The sequence below is a fragment of the Pyxicephalus adspersus genome, chromosome 3 (assembly GCF_032062135.1).
Source record: "Pyxicephalus adspersus chromosome 3, UCB_Pads_2.0, whole genome shotgun sequence".
Classification (NCBI taxonomy): domain Eukaryota; kingdom Metazoa; phylum Chordata; class Amphibia; order Anura; family Pyxicephalidae; genus Pyxicephalus; species Pyxicephalus adspersus.
Window position 1 is genome coordinate 902,857 of NC_092860.1, and position 15,560 is coordinate 918,416.

Genomic DNA, 15,560 nt, shown 5'->3' on the forward strand with positions numbered 1-15,560 from the left:
ACTTAGAACACTAACTTACAATTCCTATATTGACTGAAATTAAAATAAAATCAAAATGATTTAAAAAGCATGTCAAGGGGTGAAATGCTGCAAAATAGTTCCTGTTATCTTTATGACATCACCAACAATTGTGAACAATAGAAACTATAATGAATATTATGCACCAGAAATTACAGATATAGCGCTATGGGAACCCTACTGAAACTGAACAAATGGAAGAATGAATTCAGAATTCTACATATATATTGATGTTGTGTCACTTTCACAGCACAGGTGTATTTGTGACTGGAACCTAATATAGAAATTAGTTTATATTTCACCTTAAGTAGGAAAAAACATATTTTCCAAAGTTTTTAGGGATTTTATAGTGACAAAAGACAACCAATATCATTTCAGTCCAATTTTTTATTATTTTATTTATTTTCCATATCAATAAAACAATATGTATAAAACTTCTGTACATATAAAATGTAAATTCTTTTTGACAAAGTCCTCCTTAAAATGCATAGGATCCTCACAATTTGAGGCCCCGGTTGGTGTGATAACACGCTTTATTTCTTTCTCAACGCGTTTCGCAGATATAAGTCTGCTTCATCAGGAGCTCAGAACGTTTTATTGTTACATTGACATATCACAGCCATATGTCCTGCCAAGAAAGCCACAAACCACCAGGCAAAGGTGAACACGTAGGGATGGTGCACAGCAAATGGAGCAGAAGATTAACCAGCTATGTCTGCCCAATGTTATCATACCAAATCCAGGGAGGTCCTAGGTACATCTCCCATCTCCCTGTGTGAGGTCAACAAAATGTATAAAATCCCTAAAAACTCTGCAAAAATAAGTTTTTATTTACTTAAGCTGAACAAATCATTGGGATGTGGCTTTTTCATATTAACTATTTACTAACCATTGACAATACCAGTTCATATTTCACATTTACATAAGCGAGGCTCCTCTAGCGTTCCTAGGCCTGAAGGTTCGAATAAGGAAATCCTCCGGCAATAAACAATCCCCTGAGGACACCTTACAAATATGTGACGTTTAATACAAAATATCTTTAGGTCTTCTCACCTGTATCTGGCAGCTTTCAGGTGTGGGAATAAAGCACAGAAATGTGACGTCACACAAGAAATGCGACAAATCCAACACAACCAAAACTGAGGCTGCTTTGTGCCAAAGACCAATTGATGGGAGCACAAGTAAGGTAAGTGATCACTTACCTGGTATTGGCTGCGTCCACCCCTCGGCCAGCCAGCTTGAAGGCCACTGCACTTCCTCCTCATCTTCTCCAATTATTAATATTAAACAATATTTTTATAGTGCCAACATATTACACAGCGCTGTACATTATATAGGGGTTGCAAATGACAGACGTTACAGAGAGTGACACAGGGGTGGGGAGAGGACTCTGCCCTGAAGATTATCAGGTGTCATGGCACCTAACAACCCAAAACCGAAAATGTAAATTCAATCTAACATAAATATTTCTGGAATCTCATTCATCAAACCAACTCAAATCAGATCTGAACAATCTTCCATCTATGGATTTGTGGAGCGAGAGATTAGGTAAGTATATCAAGGTGTGCCATCATGGGGGGGGGGGCACCTACTGCATAGGTAAGGCTTTTCACCCCTAAAGTTCAGTATTAATCACTCCATTATTATTATTATTACTACTACACAGTATTTATATAGCACCATCATATTAGGCAGCGCTGTACAAAGTCCATAGTCGCGACACTAACTGTCCCTCAAAGGAGCTCACAATCTAATGTCCCTACTATAGTCATATGTCATTAATGTAGTCTAAGGTCAATTTTAGGGGGAAGCCAATTACCTTAACTGCATGTTTTTGGGATGTGCGAGGAAACTGGAGAACCGGGAGGAAACCCACGCAGACACGGGGAGAACCTACAAACTCCATGCAGATAGTGTCCTGGCTGGGATTCGAACCTAGGACCAAGCACTGCAAAGGCCGGAGTGCTAACCCTTATTCATTCCCCGCAGTTCTCAATATGAATGACATATTGGAGCTAAAACACCAGAAAACCAGCAAAATATAAAAATACCAAAATGACGATGTGCAGCTGAAACATCGTACAGAACTTTTATAGGGGTGACAGTCATTTCGGGGTCACCAGGTGCAGTCCCCAACCCTAGGACTCTACTAGTGACAGGACAGGGGGTTTTATAGCAAAATCCGATCTTTTTTTTTTGTAGAAGAGCAGCCCATACACACAGGAAATGTTGGAGTATTACACACCACATGGTGAATGATATGTGCTATGTTGCATGTCATGCTGCCTCCTGCCGGTGCTCCACCTGTAAGCACTGCCGATATGACAAGTCACTCCAGGCCCTATAGCACGTCACCCCAATGCCCTTCCTTACCCCCCCCCCCCCCTACAGCTGTAGATACATTGTGCACCCTATATTTTATTTCAATAAATTGAAACAGACCCCTCAGCTACCCAAAATCTGCATGGACACCAAAATGGAAAAGACGGTGAAACGCATAAGTGAAAACATTCACAGGAGATTTGCTGCCATCTTATATTATTCAGCGTTCAACCCAGAGATGTTTTTAAGTCCTAGTGGGAAGAAACTGTAGGTGGGTGGCAGCCCCTGCATTGTGACCCAACTATTCAGTAACCAACCAAAAACAGCCGGGTAGTCGCTGTAAAGTGCCGGGTGGTGCGCCCAGCTAAAAAGGGCCGGGGAGATCACGGTTATTGATTACTGATTTTGAGTGAAACAATAGAATATGGGGCAAGTCCCCATCCAAAGCGTCTTTTACCCAGCTCAGCTTTGATGCATTTCTTGGCACAGTTCGGGTGGATTGGTTGTTTGGAATCAGAATGATTGTCACAGCGGCTGGCAGGCTATTTCATTCCATGCAACCATTTATCATTATAAGCCCATAGAAAACTTCGAAATTACCACAAAATTGTCAGAAAAGGTCAAACGTTTTTTGTTTTTTCAGAACGTCCATACCAGTGATGCTTAGCCCAGAGATTTCCTAATATCAGGAAGGAGCCCGGCTAAGCCTGACTTGTTAAAGCAAAGTCAAGATCTGCATATAACTTTAGCTGCCTGTATATTTGATTTCCCTGGTTTGTGACAGGTTCACTTTAATGACTTTGTAAGGAAACCTATCACAAAGCATGTGTGAGAAGAATAACCAATGCAAGTCGCCATTATCAGACTCCAAACACCGGTTTTGGGACAGTCCTGTGGCAGTGACACAAATAGCATGTGGCTCGGGGGACGCACAATGGGCACTGCAGTTGGAGGATTCACTATAAGACGACCGATAGTGCCGGTCCATTTAGACGCAGAAAATTGGTGAGATCTTCTACAATGGCAGAAAGGATCGGAGTCTAACTGGAGCCTTTTCTCGCCATCTCGTCAGGCAGATGAGTTTTTAGATGGCGTCTCAGTGCCCGACGGGTAAAGCATTTCTTACAGTTGATGCAAAAGCGCAGTTTGCGGTGTTTCTCCAAAGACTGCTGAGTGTCCAATAGTTTGCCGCAGCGGCCGCACTCGAACAGCGAGCTCCTCAAATGTTTCCTCATGTGTATGAGCAAGCTGCATTTATGGCCGAATGCCTGTCCGCATTCTGTGCAGCAAAACGGCTTTTCACCGGTGTGGGTTCGCTGGTGAATAATATACTGCGAGCGGTAATTGTACTGCAAACCGCAGACCTCGCAGGGATAGCGCAGGCGGCCGTGCTTCTGCGCATTATGCTTTTCAAGATCGCTCCTTGCCTCAAAGATGGCGTCGCATTCCTCACAGCTCAGCCGAGATTCCTTACCGTGTGTGAGATGGTGAATTTCAAGTTCTTCTGCATTGTAAAAATGTTTATTGCATACGTTGCACCAGAGCGTGTCCTGCAAAGGTCTTTCCTGGTTATCACAATCCGATGCTGGACAGTTCTGCAGCATACCTTCTAAATGTTCCGCTATTTCCGTGTGGTTGTGCATGTTATCCTGCACCATGCTACTTCTATCCGATTGCAAAATTGGAAGCTTTTTTTGCCGCCCTCTTGACCTTTTCACAGTGGCTGTGATGGAAGAGGAACTGTGCTGTGGCATCCAAAGGGTGGAGGTGGTGCCATCCTCTGCTATCCACAGCATGGAGCTAGAAGCATCCTGGCACTGACCTGCTGTATTCCATCTCGTGCTGACCTCTACAACAACAAAGATTTGACATTAAGACCTTGACGTGGATATTATTAGGAAATAAATTATTAGTAAATTTCTGCACTTGGGAGCTAACAACATGCATGCTTCATACTGTCTAGGGGGAATACATTTAGGGGAGTCAGAAATGGAGACGGATCTGGGGGTTCTGGTAGATCATAGACTTAATAACAGCGTGCAATGCCAAGCTGCAATATATAAAGCTAGTTAAGTACTTTCTTGTAATAAAAGAGGAATAGACTGCAGAGATGGAGACATAATCCTGTACAAAGCATTGGTCACACCACATCTGGAATATGCCGTCCAGGTTTGGGCCCCTGGTGTGCCGCTCTGTCGTCCTCCCCCCTCCATAGAGCAGAACGGCGTTGTATGTTCAGCACTCATTCAGTCTTTTGTCATTTGGAAAGGATTGTGAAAGATCCTTTCCAACGGCAAATATTGAACGTGTGTATGCAGCCTACGTGTTTAGGATTATTAGGAATGTGACCAACCTAAAGTATCAGTTTTCCCGGGAAATCATTTGTACTGGCAATTGTAATTTTAATATTTCATTCTTTTATTATTCTTACAGCTTAGAGACGCATTGCATGACTGCAATATGGAAGATTTCAGGCTGTAATGGCGGGGACAATAGCGTTTTTCCAGCTTTTCCTACAATGGGGCGATTTATAATCTGTTTCTGCTCCCTGGAGGGGCGTCTGTGGCATTGTGTGAAAACTATTCTACTCATTGCTATGATCAGCCAATATGATTGCTATTAATCTCCAGCAACCCGAATTCTGATTCTGTCCTGGCAGAAGGAAAGCTGACAAAACAAACGCACATTGATGAATAATTATAATCCTCAATAATGACAATTACAAAATACAACCTGGAGAAGAATCTTCTGTTTTGATCCGTGGCTTCAGGTCTGAGATGTTGCACACAGTTTCTTCCTTGGCAATGTCTAGAGCACAATGGACAAATTTGTGTTATAAAAGAAGGAAAATTATTTTTTCAATATTTGTGGCATTTTACAAGTCAGAGGATTACTATGACTTGTAATGAGGGACACCGGGATTTAAAAGTCATACAAATGTGAAGAGAACACGAAGAAAAAATGTTATAATTCAATAGAAAATCCCACAAACCTACAGGGATTGAAGCAATGGGTAATTTCTGAACATTTGTTTTCTGGGTGAATGGTGGTGAGCTCTGCAGATATTATTTGTAGCATTTGGATTGGCCAATATTGTTACTGCAACCTAAATAAATGAACATTCTCACCATCATCAGGGCAGGATCCTCTGGCATCAAAGGGGAAAATGCAGTAACACCACTAGGACTATGAGAAACCACTATGAAAAACATTATCATAACCAAAATTGGTTCTATCTGGGAATTTAAGTAGTTTACAATTCATCAATATTTTATATTTTATTCTGCTTTTTATTCTTAAAAAAAATATTCTTGGAACAAAGATTTCATTTTAAATATGAAACTAATATTATTATTATTATTACACAGTATTTATATAGCGCTGACATATTATGCAAGGCTTTACAAAGTCCATAGTCATGTCACTAGCTGTTCTTTAAAGGAGCTCACAATCTAATGTCCCCACCATATTCATATGACATTAACACAGTCTAAGGTCAATTTTGGGGAAGTCAATTAGCCTAATTGTAAGTTTATGGAATGTGGGAGGAAATCCATACAAACACGGGGAGAACCTGCAAACTCCATGCAGATAGTGTCCTAGCCAAGATTCCAACCTGGGACCCAGAGTGCTAACCAGGGTGCTGCCCCTATACTATATAAACAAGAGTAAATTTAGAAGTTTTACATAAAAAAATTAGTTGTGAAAAAAATAATTAGGGATAAAGAGGAAATACATTTTAATTTAAAAAGGGGTTAATAAAAAGCCTTGAGGGCCTGACTGGACAGGGCACAAAGTGTGTGACCAAATCTGCTGCACCAGCAGACCAAACGTACCGGGGTCCAGAGGCCTGGAAGTGCCGCCATCCTCTCCTGTGTCATCATTGTCTGTAGGGAAGACAGAAAATATCAGGAAACACAAAAGGTTTTATATAATTGAGAGAAATGTTGTGGTTATGGCCACCTTTCCCATTATTATATGGAGAGAACAATTGTATGCAGCATTTTACACACACAAATCTAAGACCCACCTGAGGCTACCTGGCTGGGGATTTATTATTAGGTACCAGAATTCTGACCTTTGCCTGCATCTGCTTATACCCAACAGAAACATATTAGAGGATATTTACAGCTTTATTAAATCTTCATTGTCTTACCTAGAACATTTTCTGATTTGCCGGTTTGGTTGTCATCCCAATCCGTGTCCTTGTGTCCTTTGGGAGTGTACTCTGCAATGACAAGAAATAATATCAGCTCCGACAAGAGAAAAGGACACAGAACACAGCCAGATCCTGCTCATTCACCAACAGGAACTTATTCATCTCTACAAATAAATGGTGAAATGATCTGTATTATAATAATAGCCAATAAAGCTGCTAATGACTAAACAAAGATATAAATGACTTATTGTGTATTTGTGCTAAAACCAAATATGAGAGATGCAAATTTAGAAAATAAAGAATACATATATATCAATCATCAATTGTGAAACTATTCATTATGTACAGATTTTGATCCACCGTTCTGAATTTTACATAAAATCACCTGTAAGTGAATACACGTGCTGTTTGTGGTGTTCACCTGCCTATTCAGAGGTGTAATAGACTCACTTCTGGGGGAAACAAGGGATTTATAATGAAGGAAGATGGCGATGTAAATTAGTCTTGTGTGGAATCTGCAGGTTTGGGTACAAATTATTGCAATTTGGTTATAAATCATCATTATGGATTGTGTATATGAACCACTATTGGAAATCATTTCAGCCTAGAATGTTGTCTGTGTGTTGGGCACATCAGCCGTGGCGGGTCTCGCCTGATAATCTTACCTGGAATACATGGCATGGTCGGCACTAACACCTTTTTCCTTTTTCTGCCCACTGGGCTATGACCTGAAAGACACGTAGGTTACATTCAGGATTTAAATGTTATTTGGGTAGATACTTTAAAGAACAACCCCAACTAGGCAAATAGTAGAACCCAAAGTCTCACCATAAAAAGTCTCACCTTTTTATACATCACTTTTACTTTGATGCTCCGAGTGACTGTCTCTCATTCAGTGATGTACACTCTTCTCAGCCAATCAGAAAGCATCCCCTATTCTGTGACTGGCTGAGGAAAGGGGGAACTACAAATCACAGCAGTGCATCACTGAATAAGAGTGCCAGATGAATAAACTGCACATTGGCACTAAATGGTGAATATTTAGCACTTACAGAGGCCCAGTTTTGGCCAATCACATCTTACGTCTATAGTGAACCAGACCAAACCCTAAACAATAAATGTAACAATCTTCTTTGCAGCTTAAGGCAAGACAAACATTTGTTTTTACCTTGTGACCTCACTTCCAAGAGTTTAAAGAAATGATCATCTGTTATATCTGTTTCCTTCTCGAAATCATCTGCAATGTGAACAAAGCGTCAAAACCGTCTGCACTCCAAAAATAACATATTATATACAGAAAACCTAAATAAAACAAAACAAAAGATTGCAATCATATCCTACAACCAGACCATGCATTAAGTTACACAGAACAGAACATTTGCATTAAAAGTATCCCGGGATATAATTCCTGCTGAGCTGTGCTTTCTTCCACCAGTCTGTACGTCCATACAGGACAAGGAAGATGAAAGAAGGAACCACAGAAAGTGACGGGGCAGCAGCCTGGCCATCCAGCTGGGGAATTCTTGCAGTGGCTGAACAAAAGCAAAACAGCCGCTTCTTAAGAAATGGACTAAGACAGCCAAGCATTTGAAGTTCTAGCATGAATCTTCTATAAACTGCAGCTGCAACCTAAGATGCCATGTTGTCATTTTAATGAACCTAGAGTTCTGGGGACACAATTTCAGATATTAAAACCCAACCAAATGCTGTAAGCGTCTCAGGTCCGATAGGATGCAGTAGTTCTGTCTCCATCTCCTCATGACCATTCATTAAACACACAGCCCGGGCTTCATTTTTTAATGGCCAGGAGGGGAGGAAGGAAGGTGGCCGGTCACTTGTGTCTCTATATATTTATCCTTGTTGTCACCAAGGGAAATAAACAATGTAATATTTTATATCAGAACAGGAAGAGAGGGGAAATCTTCCAATCGGGACACCGGCTCCAGTGACAACAAAGGAAATCCCTTCAGCCTGTAGGGATCTCCTTTTCCTATCAGTTACTATTCCAGAACAGATAGCTTCTTTGCTATATCTAAAACAAATAAAGCTACACATATACTTTGGCCCTGATTTATTAAAGCTCTCCAAGGCTGGAGAGGATACACTTTCATCAGTGAAGCTGGGTGAACCAGCAAACCTGGAATGGATCTGGTCCAGGATTGAAAACATTTGCTAACAAATAACAAATGACTTTAAAGAAATGAATTACTGGTTTGTTGAATCACCCAGATTCACTGATGAACGTGTATCCTCTACAGCCTTGGAGAGCTTTAATAAATCCGACCCTTTATGAGAGAGCATGAAGACCACTGAGGAATGTTGGCTGGATAAAAAGCTGACGTCTCCAAGAATTCAGGAACCATGTTTACTCCTCACCTGTGCTCTAAAGGTGCGTACACACTTCCAATTTTTATCGTTCCAATCGAACGACGAACGATCGATTGGGCAAAAAATCGTTCGTAAAAAAGTAACCAACGACGCCGACGAACGAGGAAAGTCGCTGGAAACGAACGACCGGACCGACGGATCGGATTGGACGACGATCATTGAACATCGTTCGTGTGTACGGTCGTTCGTTGATCGTCCATGTTCAGAGCATGCGTGATGAACGAACGTCCGTCACTTTCCTGTCGTGCACATAGTTCCTCTATCGCTCAAACGATCGTATCTATTGTGTACAATATCTACGAACGATCGTGTCGTTAACTCTATGTGCAGGATCGGTGCTATACGATCGTTCATATATATCGTGCATGAACGTTCGTCGTTCGTTTTCCAACGATAATAATTGGAAGTGTGTACGTAGCTTAAATTGGTACTGGGGAGTTTATTGGGGATCTAATCAGAATCCAGTGGATAAAAAAAAGCATACAGGTTAATGAAGAGGAAAAAACAGCCGGTGTCACCTATGAAGACCTCCATTGGCTCCTCTTTAGGTTCATTGGGGTCACTGAGAATTTCTTTCTTGTAAAGCTCCTCATTCTCTTCTATGTAATTCCATTCCTCTTTGGTGAAGAATACGGCCACGTCCTGATAGCAGACCGGAATCTGTAGCACACAGAAGCACTTGGTTCAGGTTGAATCACATTCCACCGCTCACCAACAGAGAAGACTCAATGACCTCTCACTTTACACACTGATACAGAATATATAGACAATCATTTAAAATACGGCTCCGCCTGCATGAATATATGTCATGCCAGATCCTAATGAAATTATTACTTGACATCTTTCTATATTGAAAAAATGGGACTTGTAAGGCATTGTCACAAAATGATACTTGCAAATTATATTTAATAAATCATCAGTAGTGCACAGATTTATATGAAAGAAAATTCCTTGACTCTAAATACATAAAGATGCCCTCCTAAAGGGGTCTGTTAGCCCCTAAAATTACCAGAATCAGCAAGTTCCATACAGATACCACTTGTTGATATATCAGGGTTCACTATTGGGGGAACTCTGACCAATTCTCTACATGTTTCAAATTCTTCAAGAGAAATACAAAGGTAAGTAGTCTGTGAAAATATATTTATGCACTATGACCCTGATTTATTAAAGCTCTCCAAAGCTGGAGAGAATACACTTCATAAGTGAAGCTGGTTGATCCAGCAAACCTGGAATGGATTTCTTCAAAGTCTAGCAAATGTTTTGAATTCTGGACCTGATCTATTCCAGGTTTGGTGGATCACCCAGCTTCACTGATAAAAGTGTATTCTCCCTAGCCTTGGGGAGCTTTAATAAATCAGGCCCAATAAGATAATCCAAGATTACATCTGCAATAAATCTGGCTATATATATATATATATATATATATATATACATACACACACACACACACACACTTCCAGATCCATGTTACCTAAATGTTAACGGATTTTTAGAACATACAAGATCCAAAGCTTACTTGAAATAAAAATAAAATACACTGCACCTTACCAATCTGGACCAGGCAATCGTTGCAACAATCCAAAAAGGCCAAAGATCCGCCAAACCCACCAAAATGAAGGGACAAAGCACCCAGCATAGCTTCCATTTATTGGTTTAGTATATTAATAAATCAAACCTAACACAAATCCTCTCTGTATGTGTGTTTATCTCTATAAAAGTCATCATCCAAATAATTCCCAATTATATCAATAGGTAACGAAGACTGAACCCAATTAGTGCACTTATATTCATAAATCTATTGTATAACAAACTGATTTCAGTGTACATCTAATCTGTGTATAGAACAAAGCAATAATATATAAAAGATACTCTGAGGTCACCCCAGTGTAATATACCAAACACATATCTGTAATAAAATACCAATATTATTTCAATGGGCGTTTTCAAGGATTAAATACAAAGCAGGTACCACATCTCCCATACAATATATATATATCGGGTATATTAATACAGATATATTGTGTTTGGTATAGCACACAGGGGGGACCTTAAGAGTATCTTATAAATCATTTTGTTCTATACACATTCAGGGGGAGATGATGCATCCATTAGATGTACACATTACACAATCATTACAATTATTAATCATTACACAATAATATTGCTATAGTTGGTATAATTGGGATTTATAAACTTTTCTTAAAACTGGAAACTAGTTGGATGATGACTTTTGTATAGATCCAGACACACCTGTTTGCTATATAGACCTAAATTATTGGTACATAGGATTTTTATACATACAAAACCAATAGAAGCCCTTTCTGTGTGCTTTGTCCCTTCATCTCATTAGGTTTGGCGGTCTTTCGCCTTTTTTTTGGGGATAGTGGCAATCATGGTTCAGACCAAACTATCGCTGAATGTTATTTTTAAGTGGGTTTTGGATTTTATATTCTAAAAATTTGTTACAATGTAATAAAAACTGATTTGGGTACTGTATATACAGTAAACTTGTTTCACAGAACACGTACCTCTTACTTACCGGAAATTATTTCTACTGAAGAAATGCAAAGAGAATTCCCATAATAATGGCCGACTCTGAAAAATAAACAAGTGGTACTGCTATGGGATATGTTTTTTTGTAGCATGATACATGGGGTGTATCTTGTATGTATTATAGTTAATCCATCACGTTCAACCACTACGGAAATAAACATATCCCAGATATAAAACCCTATGGACATAGCTGATCCAGAGGAAGGAAAAAAAACCCCGGGTACAATTTGCTCCAATAGGGGAAAAATTCCTTCCTGATTCTATGAGACAATCGGACGTTCCCTGGATCAGCAGTCTCTGTTATCTTTACTATAAATCCTTAATCCCCAATTATATTCTGTGCTTCTAGAAATCATCCAGCTTTTTCTTAAAGCAATCTATAGAAGTCATGAATTAGCAAATTGTTTTTTTTAATAATGCAAATCTGTACAATAAAGTTGCTTATTATTTTTATTACAAATATTATTTGTATTTTTTGTGACAATGACATTCTGTATCATTGAGGACCCCAACCTGGATAAAACATTAAGGATTATCCTGCAGGAATCATCACGTTTCCTATCTTGTGTCTACAGATTTTCCTATAATGACATATTTTTGGTAAAACAAACTTACAATAGGAGCTTCTTTGATGGAGCCACCTAACCCCACATGTAGTCAGCTCACCTGTACTCACCTGTCCTTCATTCTGATAGAACTTGCTGAGATCTTCATTCTTCTTCACCAACTTCAAATCCTACACAATATAAAGAATGTGGAATTTACCTGGCAGTCATAAAGTGGAAACAAGGAAACCAGATGCATTCAAATTATGGAAATCGGCCAAATCCTATCACTGCACACCCCACTCTCTGCTATGGAGCTACACTATACAGCTAAAATGTATGGACCACCTGCACATGACTGAAATCACCCATCATAAAGAGTCCTGGTAATCCTCCATCATACAAAGACATTCCAGTGTTCTGCACAGAGCCCTGACCTCAACCCAACTGAACACCTTTGGGGTGAATTGGAATGGTGAGCCAGGTCTTCTCATCCAACAGCAGTACCTGACCTCACCAATAGGGGCAAATCACCACCATCAGTACCTGACCTCACCAATAGGGGCAAATCCCCACCATCAGCACCTGACCTCACCAACAGGTGGCAAATCCCCACCATCAGTACCTGACCTCACTAATGGGGGCAAATCCCCACCATCAGTACCTGAACTTCCCAATAGGGGCAAATCCCCACCATCAGCACCTGACCTCACCAATGGGGGCAAATCTCCACCATAAGTACCTGAACTTCCCAATAGTTGGCAAATCGCCACCATCAGTACCTGACCTCACCAATAGGGGCAAATCCCCATCATCAGCACCTGACCTCAGCAATGGGGGCAAATCCCCACCATCAGCACCTGAGCTCACAAATTCCCATAGACACAACCCCAAATTTTATGGAAAATCTTCACAGAAGAGTGGGGGGCAGCTGCAAGGGGGGGCAGCTCCATGGAGGGGAGTGTAACTCCATGTTAAAATACCGGGGTGGAGGAGGTGGGCAATCCATATTTATGGCTGTGGGGCGAGGAGGGCTGAATGTTAACAGACCTGGATGGAAGGGGGAGGTTTGTGGTTGTGGACCGGGATGCCCAACATTATCATTACTTGGCCTGTCCTGGTACGCCGGTATTATTGTGCTTGCAGGTTAATGCAGAAGATATCTCTGTGAAACATTTGCCCCAGAATTCTGGTAGCTGATCAGCATCTATCCTGATGACCCGAATGGTTCCCTACTGTGATGGTGTATATGCTGGGTGAATGATTGTAATATGATGGAGGTTACCTTGGTGAATAAGCAGCAGGTAAAAGAATCTTAAAGCTCCCAATATAGCCATTGTTTTATATTTCTCATAGCTGGGAGCTTCACATGCAATTACAAATGCCATCACCAATCACGGATGTAAATGATCCGTTTATTGGATTGGGGTCACACACTGATTGATGCACATCGATTGCCTTTACTTTCCAGATATGCAAATATATACAAAATATAATAATGAATAGATGGATTACCAATGGCTTCATCACAATTCCTTTTGGACTGAAGGATGTGATGGGGCAGTTACAGCCTGTATTTTGATGTATTTGCAAATGTATGCATTGACACCCTGGGGGGGTTTGGGGCAAGAACTGACTATAAGGCCCTATAAGGAGGGGGGCATTCTAGATTGGGCACCCTGTCCCCGGATAATGTTATAACCATTTAATATATATATATAAAGCAAACAATGTAAAACATAATTCTATAACCTGTATTTCATATAGAAAATATGAGTGAAAAGGCCTTACTGTACATATCTGCCGGTCCTCACCTCTCCAGCCACAAGACACACGATCTCCACAATCTGACTCAGCAGTTTCCTGGTTCGTTGCCTCTTGTAACTGCCCATATGTGGTGCATCAGTCACGTGCCTCAAGAGCGCCACCTGTCAGGGTGGGAAATACACAGCAAGTAATTCATATCTGCCTTATTCTTCAAACACTGCCTGGGCTTCAAGAAAATAAGACAGAAGAGAGAATCATAACCAGGAACCTTTTTCTATATACCATTGGCTCGTAATTCTACTAGAAATCCAGTGAGGTGGTAACTACTTCTTCTATCTGCCTCTGCTGCATTGAATGCTTAAGCAGCATTACCAAACTTTCCCTGTATTACTGGACCCCCTTCAATGCTATTGAGAAAAAAAAAGGGGGGGGGGGTCCAGTCCTTTCACACTGCTAACCTAAAGATCAGGGTTTCTTAACCAGGGTACCTCCGGGGGGCGCTAGGGATTCCTTGAGCAATGAGCACTTTGTACCTCTCAGATCAGTATAAGTGACACTGTATGGGTGGTATTCTTCCCACTGGCCAGCAATGTAAGAGGCATTCTTCCTACTGATCAACACCTAATATAATGTGAGCTGTTATTTTGGGAGGGGTTCTCTGGGACCTGAAAAATATTTCCAGGGTTCCCCATATTAAAGAGGTAGAGAAAGTCTGATGTATAGGATATACTCACCAGTTTGGCCTGTAGGATACATAACGTTTTCTTGTTTTTCAGAGAACATTTAGAGTAGAAGAATCCTTCCGGTGCCTCGGGGGAGGTTTCAGACTCAGACTCCTCCCCAAGAGGTTCCTGTTGGTTGGTGGGATAATCCTCGGAGGAGGAGCTAGGTTGTTGCATCGTGGAAGCAGCTGGACTTTTGTTCTTGTTGATCCCTTCTTTGTTTGGTAACTGCTGAATACATTTATATTTGCTGTTAAAATACATGTGGTCCAGCTGCACCTTCCATTCCTCGCCATGAAAATTAAACTCATATTCAGGCCATTGCATGCCCCTCTCGTAGGTATTCCAGCGAGGAATGCGCGGGGAACAAGATTGGATGGTCACCATAGTGAGATCAGTCTGGGTGGCCATCTCTGTCTGTAAGATGTGTATGGTGGAGGTTCCGGCGTCCACCTGAGACCAGATAGCTCTTTTCCCGGCCTCCCTCTCCTCGGGGTGCTGCTTCTTTTTCTGAGGGACGTGCTTTATGGCCACTTCCACCACATTCCCGGGGAAAATAGTGGGCACGGCGTCCGGTTTCAGGACCACTTTAGTCCCCTGCAAGATGTAACATTCCGGAAGGAAGTGAGCCGAACACATGCGGTAAGAACCAATTTTTGAGGATAAAATTTTCTCAGCGAAGTCGTCAATGGCGTCATAGTACTGACCGGTCTGCCGAAGCCACAGCTTTATCTGGGCCAGGTCCTTGGGAAAGACGTGCAACGTTATGCCGGGGGAAAAGCAATTCTTTCCCATGAAGTGCGGGCAGGATCGAAAGATACATTTTGGCATGGCTTCCACCTGAAGAAGAGACGAGGCACAAATATGAGAAAACAAAATAATCCAAACAACAGAAAAGGGATAAATGTTCCAGTGTTCTAGCTGTGGCCCTTGTGATTGGAGGGAAGGTTCTGCACACCTGATATGATCAAGATGGCAGCTTAGGGCTCTACCTGATACACAAATCCCTCCACAGCTCCTCCCCCACCTACCTACCTGATATACAAATCCCTCCACAGCTCCTCCCCCACCTACCTACCTGAT

At 41.2% G+C, this 15,560-nt stretch overlaps 1 protein-coding gene across 1 annotated transcript in view; it reads right to left on the reverse strand.

Moving 5' to 3' along the window:
• Window positions 1–229: 229 nt before the first annotated feature.
• LOC140325453 (uncharacterized) overlaps window positions 230–15,560 on the reverse strand; it is a 38,097-nt gene continuing 22,766 nt past the window's right edge. Inside the window, exons 2-11 of the mRNA XM_072403288.1 lie at window positions 14,490–15,317; window positions 13,803–13,916; window positions 12,120–12,179; window positions 9,406–9,547; window positions 7,668–7,736; window positions 7,165–7,227; window positions 6,497–6,568; window positions 6,177–6,227; window positions 5,074–5,148; window positions 230–4,189 (exon numbers count right to left, since the gene is read on the reverse strand). Coding sequence (XP_072259389.1) covers window positions 3,381–4,189; window positions 5,074–5,148; window positions 6,177–6,227; window positions 6,497–6,568; window positions 7,165–7,227; window positions 7,668–7,736; window positions 9,406–9,547; window positions 12,120–12,179; window positions 13,803–13,916; window positions 14,490–15,308 — 2,274 coding nt within the window. The 5' untranslated portion in view covers window positions 15,309–15,317 and the 3' untranslated portion in view covers window positions 230–3,380. The remainder of the gene's footprint in view (window positions 4,190–5,073; window positions 5,149–6,176; window positions 6,228–6,496; window positions 6,569–7,164; window positions 7,228–7,667; window positions 7,737–9,405; window positions 9,548–12,119; window positions 12,180–13,802; window positions 13,917–14,489; window positions 15,318–15,560) is intronic.